The sequence below is a fragment of the Cucurbita maxima genome, unplaced genomic scaffold, assembly GCF_002738345.1.
Source record: "Cucurbita maxima cultivar Rimu unplaced genomic scaffold, Cmax_1.0 Cma_Scf00010, whole genome shotgun sequence".
NCBI lineage: Eukaryota > Viridiplantae > Streptophyta > Magnoliopsida > Cucurbitales > Cucurbitaceae > Cucurbita > Cucurbita maxima.
The window spans coordinates 3122361-3129115 of NW_019272026.1; the positions used below are offsets into that span (position 1 = coordinate 3122361).

The 6755-nt window shown below is 33.2% G+C and overlaps 1 protein-coding gene across 1 annotated transcript in view; it reads left to right on the forward strand.

Annotated features, from left to right (window-relative positions):
* The first annotated feature begins 2127 nt into the window (after positions 1-2127).
* The window catches only part of LOC111485149 (K(+) efflux antiporter 4-like), a 10491-nt gene continuing 5863 nt past the window's right edge, over positions 2128-6755 (forward strand). The window contains exons 1-10 of the mRNA XM_023131895.1: positions 2128-2507; positions 3081-3124; positions 3437-3495; positions 3649-3727; positions 3839-3900; positions 4031-4106; positions 4683-4757; positions 5168-5239; positions 5324-5407; positions 6496-6564. Of these exons, the coding sequence (XP_022987663.1) occupies positions 2261-2507; positions 3081-3124; positions 3437-3495; positions 3649-3727; positions 3839-3900; positions 4031-4106; positions 4683-4757; positions 5168-5239; positions 5324-5407; positions 6496-6564 (867 nt within the window). The 5' untranslated portion in view covers positions 2128-2260. The remainder of the gene's footprint in view (positions 2508-3080; positions 3125-3436; positions 3496-3648; positions 3728-3838; positions 3901-4030; positions 4107-4682; positions 4758-5167; positions 5240-5323; positions 5408-6495; positions 6565-6755) is intronic.

Here is a 6755-nt window from a genome sequence, read left to right on the forward strand (position 1 = left end):
TATTAAATTAAATAACAATAGCACATGTATTAATGGAATTTTGTACAACTCATTTATTTGATGTTAAATTTGGATTATTTAAATAAATAAAAATCTGATATAAAACTGTTTTTTTTTTTTTTTTTTGAAGTATAAAACCTACCACGTTGATAATTATATTATATAGGCCCAATTCGTTGATTTTCTATTTTATTTGGTCAATTTAATTTTAAAAAAAAAATCATAATTTAGATATTAAAGAAAGACCAGCTTCAATTTATTGTGATTATTAAATTATTATTGCGTGAATTTAATAAGAATAATAAAACTTATTGAATTTTATCCATGAAGACTTTTTGAAGCATCTTCATCGTCATCTCTTCAATTACTGGTCAGTCTAAATTTAAATTTAAATTTAATTTAAAAATTATTATTAGTCTAATTTATATAGCCTCCAATTTTGATTATTGCGAAAGTCTCCGCACCCTTGTCTCCTTTATCACTGAGCAGCCATTTAGGGATCTTAGCGAGTGATCCAGGCTATTTCCTTCTCGACAATAAAACTTATTTCCCATCGTCTCATTAGTTGACTTTGACCCTTGTTATTTTGAGATCATATATAGTATTCACAGTTTGCCTCGATTTGGTATCGCTCACGCGACTTGTACCGAAACAGTGTTTTACCCTTAGATGTCCAGTCAACTGTTGTGCCTCCAACGCATTTCGAGAAGAATCAGCTAGCTCTAAGTTTGAGTGACATTTCACTCCTAACCACAACTCATCCCGCTGATTCTTCATCTGTCGGTGATGAATATATATAATTTTTATTTTCATAAAAAGAATGGGGCGTGAATAAATTGGTGGGTGGTCCTAAGATGATGCTGAAACAGTCCTTTTCCTTAACTAAGCATTTGCCTCATATGTGACTTCTCACTTTAATAAAGCATTTTTCATTTTTTGGTTCGTCCTTTTCGTCTTCAACTTGCTTAAATTAGTCTTCGGAACGATGCACTGTTATACTATTGATTCCATTTCGCTCCCAGTCACTACTAGATTGTTTTAGATCCCAATATTCGTCTACTACCAAAATCTTGTTCTAAATAATGTTACGAATATAAAAGAATATGAAAATTTTGTAAATAAACAACAAACTTTAGAGATATTTTTCATAATTCAGCCTAAAATTAAAAGATTTTATTTTAATGTCATGAATCTACATAGATCTACGTCTCTTAGATGAGTATTTGTTGTAATAAATTTCTTAAATTTAAATAAATAAACAAAAAAATTAAAATATTATAATATATAATAAATCATTAAAATACTAAATCTCGAGATTGCTTACCAATATATATGAAATATATTTTTAAACATTCAACATTAAAAATGATCTTGATCTAAAATACTTATTTTAAAATGGAAGAGTTAATAGCATAATATTAAATTAATATTTTCGACGTATGATTTAATATGGTAAAAATAATTTTCATTTATATCTAAAATAAATACTACGTTAATAATTCAATCTTAGTCTAGTTCAGGTAAACTGATATCATTTTTTATTCGATTTAGTAAATTTTTTCGATAAGCTCGTACTTATTTGTTTCTTTACTTTAATTTAAATATGTTTAAAAATTTAGCGAATAATATTTAATTAATTTTTTTATTTTTTCATGGGTAAGAGTGTATTTTTATATTTATGGAAGCAAATTATAAATAAGTATAGTTAAATGATAAATGACTAATATTTTAATCTAATATTATTATTTTTAGTGCTCTTATAATTATTAGTATTATTAATTTTATATTATCATGTTAATTTTTTTTTTTTTTTTATGTGAAGAGTATGTTGTGATATTAAAATTTAATTATTCCGTATAAAAATTTATTCCAAGAATATTAAAACAAAAGTGAAAAAATCTGCGAAAATAAAGAATTTTAAGGAAATGAGAAATGAAAAATGAAGGTGAGATGGAGATGAGGAAGGTTTTCCGTCCTTGTCCCCGATCAACCCTGTTGACATCTTAACCTCCAACATCAACCAAAGTAATTCAACTATTTGAAAGGGGCATTTTCGTACTTTCATATTCTTTTACTGTCTCTGTTTGGCCGCGATTACTTCGCTGAAAAAGGAAAATTTATAAATGAACAAGAAGAATAATAAACCACCTTTTCGCCCCCACCTTCCTTTCTTCCCCCTTCAACCCACTCGGAGTCGGAGGCCACAGCCACCGCCACCGCGCCGGGCCGGCCACCTTTCTTCTTCTGTGCTGTCTCTGCAATGAGGTTACCGTTCTCTGCGAGTCTTGTCCTCTTGTTCTTCGTTCACCTTCTTCTCTACTTCGCTACTTTCCCTTCCCTTTCCATTTCTCTCGTAACCGTCACTACATCCGAGTTGGTGGCCGGCGAGATCAATGCTACTGCCGACTCTAACTTCTCGAGATCCGCTAATGTTGACGACAGTTTCGCTAATATAATCGATCGGGCTCTCGAGAGGGAATTTACTGAGAATGAGCAGACTGATGAAGGTTTGTTGATCTGACTTCCACTTTTATTCTCATTGCCTTCTTTGTTGTTTGTTTGGGTATGTAAGCTCCCTCGTTCTGCTGGGATTCCGGAATTTCTGAAATGCGTTTTTGTTCTTTTAATTCGTTCCGCCTATCAATTCGTTGTTTGTTGAACATTGAGGTCTGTTTTTCTTCTTTCTTTGATTCTTTTGGTTTCTTCTTAGTTCTTGTTCTTGCTTCTGTTACGCATTTTTTCTTTTCTTTTTATGCCACCTGTGTCAGTTCGTTGTGATGTGTTTTCACCTCGAGAGCTGTCTTACGGTAGTGATTTTGTCGGGTATTGGAAGTTTGATGAGATTCATATTCATATTCTGCATGCTCCTTAGCTGTTCCCTCCGTCTCCGGAAACGTGGAAAGTAAGCAGGATTTTAACTGGAAGGAGCTTTTGATCTACCGTCTTGAAGAAATTATCTAACTGTTTAAATCCCCTTACGTTCCCGTAATATTTTTGGCCAAATAGACTTTGTTGATAAAATAGCTATGGCATCATTAAATTTCTTGAGAGTATTAATTTTTTTTCACGTTCCCTTGCAGTCGCGGATGCTGGTAGCTTCAACAACAGTGTTGCTGAGAAGCAGGTTAGGTTGATGTTTTTTCTGATCACTGCCGGTCTTTTCTTTCTACCGACTTTTAATAGAAGAAAAACAAAATAATAGAATCCCGTAGGCAAACCAACATGCTCTTTCTTTCCAATATGGGCCTTTTAGCTCATTCAAATTTCCATCTGAACGCGATATGGTTCTTCAGAATTCTAGCATTCCGATGAAGTTTTCTTATGGGGCATTATTATTCTCGAGTGTCCCTCTCATTTTAATCAACGAATTGCTAATGTACTCCCAATGTTATCCCTTACTGGTCTTTGTTGAAGTGAATTTGTTTCCATATGTCAGGCAGTTTTGGAAACTGTTGCCAGAGTTAAGTCAAAGAAGAACGAATCGAAAGAGGAGAAGTATGTTTTTCCATTTCATGTGTACAAGTCATATCTTTCATTGGTTTGAATTTAAGTGCTTATGATCGAATGCCATAATCGTTGTTAGAAGGCATGTTCTGATTAACGAAATTAGACTATAATAGTACTTTTGACCTGTTTTTTGGACCTTAGATCATTTCAGTTCCATGATGTCTTCCATTTAGATAATGAGAATCGAGGAGAAGACATGCCTACATTAATTGATAGAAAGGTATGCCTAATGCATATACCTGTTACATTTACACTTTTCCTTATGAGTTGAAAAATGAATATAATATTATTCTTGAAGTTAGTTCATTTTTATTCGATCTTTTTTATTCAGGACAATGTCTTTATTATATCCAATCCAAAGTCGAAGTTTCCCATGCTCCAATTGGATTTAAGGTTGGGTTTTATGCACAGTCGACTTAGTCCTTGGGTCTTGGTCTTTCTTCTTGACTCATTGTCATTTGGTATGCATCAATATGATGAAGGCTTACAGATCCAATCTTATCAATTTTTTTTTTATCTGCAGATTGATTTCAGATCTAGTTGTTGTTATTGTTTCTGCGACTTGTGGTGGCATTGCTTTTGCATGTGCAGGGCAACCGGTCTGATCATCATCACATTCCTCTTCTTCTTCTCCTTCCTCTCCCTCTCTCTATCTCTTTTTTAAAAAAATGGAAAATCGTTATCATAATGTAGTCCATAGCATTCTTATTGCCTATAGCATATCTAATGCACAATTGCTTTTAGGAGTCCCTAGGATGAATGCCCAACGTAATACACAACTTTGAAAACAGAGGCACATGCAATGAGAAAAAAACATCATTTATCTTTTAGGCATATGTATATTGATTTTCACTCCATGGAAGAGCATTTTTCCAAAGAATTGAATGTGCATTTTATAAAAGTTAGTGTGCTTATTCGGGAGTGTTTTCAGTCTATTTCTTTTTGAAGAATAACTGAAAAACTATTTCCCGTTGTTTTCTAAAACTGGTTTCAGAAATATTTGAGTCTGATTATTTAAATGCATAACAGATTCCAGTTTTTGAACTTTACTGATAGGCTAACCTTTAAACATATGATTTGATTTCTGAAATAGTTGCTTTACCTTGAGAGGGTTCGTCAGGACATACGCCTCAAAATTCTTTGTAAATGATGCAATGGTGTTCTGAATTCTGCAGGTTTTCACTGGATACCTGTTGGCTGGATCTCTCATTGGACCGGGAGGTTTAAGCTTTGTCAGTGAAATGGTGCAAGTATGTTTCATCTATGTCCATCTCTTTCAATCCACAAATTTATGAATTTCTCTCCCTGATCCTTTTCTGTTGTTACATTCTGTTTTATGATAAAGCTAAGGGGTATACCTTTTGGCATTTGGGTTCTGGATAAAATTTGTAAAGGGATTATGTTTGCTTCATATGCTAATCATAAGAGTACACTTTGTTTAAGATGATTATGTATACTTGTTGAAACAATGTAATTATGACTTTTTTCTCTATGTGGTATTCTTTTTTGTAAGTTATAGAGTATTGTATGATTGTCACGAGCTTTATTATTGATTCTCATGATACTATCAATAATTTAAGCATCCGGAATTTCCACATTTTACCTTAATGTATTCTACTGCTTCACAAGAATTTAATTTGTCTTTTACCCATACATTCAGGTTGAGACAGTTGCTCAGTTTGGTGTGATCTTCCTTCTTTTTGCATTGGGCTTGGAATTCTCCACTGCAAAAGTCAGACTGATTTTCTTCCAGATTGTATTTCCAATGATAGCTGGTTGACAAAATTTCAATAATCTCTCTGTTTTTTTTTTCCAGCTTCGTGTTGTTCGAGCAGTAGCTGTTGTTGGAGGATTGCTCCAGATTTTCCTTTTTATGTGCTTGTGTGGAATTACAGCTTCGGTATGTCTTACATTCTGATGAGACTTTATTCCAGCAGTCCGCTGACAATTTTTTCCGGCGTATTTCTCTGCTATATGGCCAATATGCTCACATTTTCAAGCTCAAAAATACTGATTGTTATTCTTGCACCCAGTGCTTTTCAGAATAGGATAAAGTTATCGTGCCTTGTGGTTTCAAATTTTATTAGTCTTTCTCTTATCCAAAATTTTTCTATTAATCTTGCAAATTCATATTTCTAGGTGGATTCATTTTGTGGATTTTAGATATGGCAATTAGATGTTTCTAGAAATTTCTGCTATGCATATGAACCAGTATTTGTCAACGTCCCCAAGATCCATATGTTAAGAGTAATCATCCTATATTGGACACACTTATTATGTCCACTCTTGTTCAAGGTTGTCCTCAAATATGATGAAGTGTTTTGGACAACACTAGTACCTAATTGCCTTTCCTCGTGTGTGTATGTGAGGATGTGTGACTGTCTCTGTCTCTCTCTCATATTTTTAATCTCTTTCTTCTGCCATCTATTACTATTACTGTCTGAAATGGTTGCTCTCCAGATTTCTAATTATCATCTTGCTTTTGTACAATCTTTTCATGGAAAGTATCTGTGAAATTTCATGCCCTGTATTTTCTCTGAGTGAGGACTATATCTGCATTTCATTCATAGGGCCCAAATTTAAGCTGTTGATTTTTTGTAAAACCTTCGGTTGTGTAGTTTTCCTAGGTCCAAGTTAAAAAAAAAAAATATATATCTTGATGGATTAGGTAAGGTCAGTGAAGTTATACTTGAGTCTTTCTGCTTAGTAAAGGTCAGTGTACACAAGGATAGGGTTGAATTGCCTTTTTGTGGCCTTTCTGATGGTGTTTGATTTAGCTTACCTACTGTTTCTTTTAATTGGCTTTACTGGAACTTTGCTGGATACAAAAGCTAGAGTTTACTGTTTTGCATGAATGTTTAGCAGTTGATGCTGTCTTTGGGATATTATGGTCCGTGTTTTCTTCTCGCGGCTTCCATATAAGCACATTTTTTTTTTTATTTTGTTAACCTGTCAATTGCTTCTTATGATATGAAATTGCTTTTGCAGCTATGTGGTGGTAAATCTTCAGAGGGGGTGTTTGTTGGTGCATTCCTGTCTATGTCTTCGACTGCAGTGGTAATTCCTTGTGACTTACTACATCTTCGAGTGGAATGAAGTCATATTAATGTGGAGTGGCTAAAAGAGCAATGGGATGATCTATGTTTTTGAATATGCTGACAATTGAAAAAACATTGAGCCAGTTACAAAAAAAAAAAAAAAAAAAAAAAAAAAAAAAAAAAAAAAAAAAAAAAAAAAAAAAAAAAAAA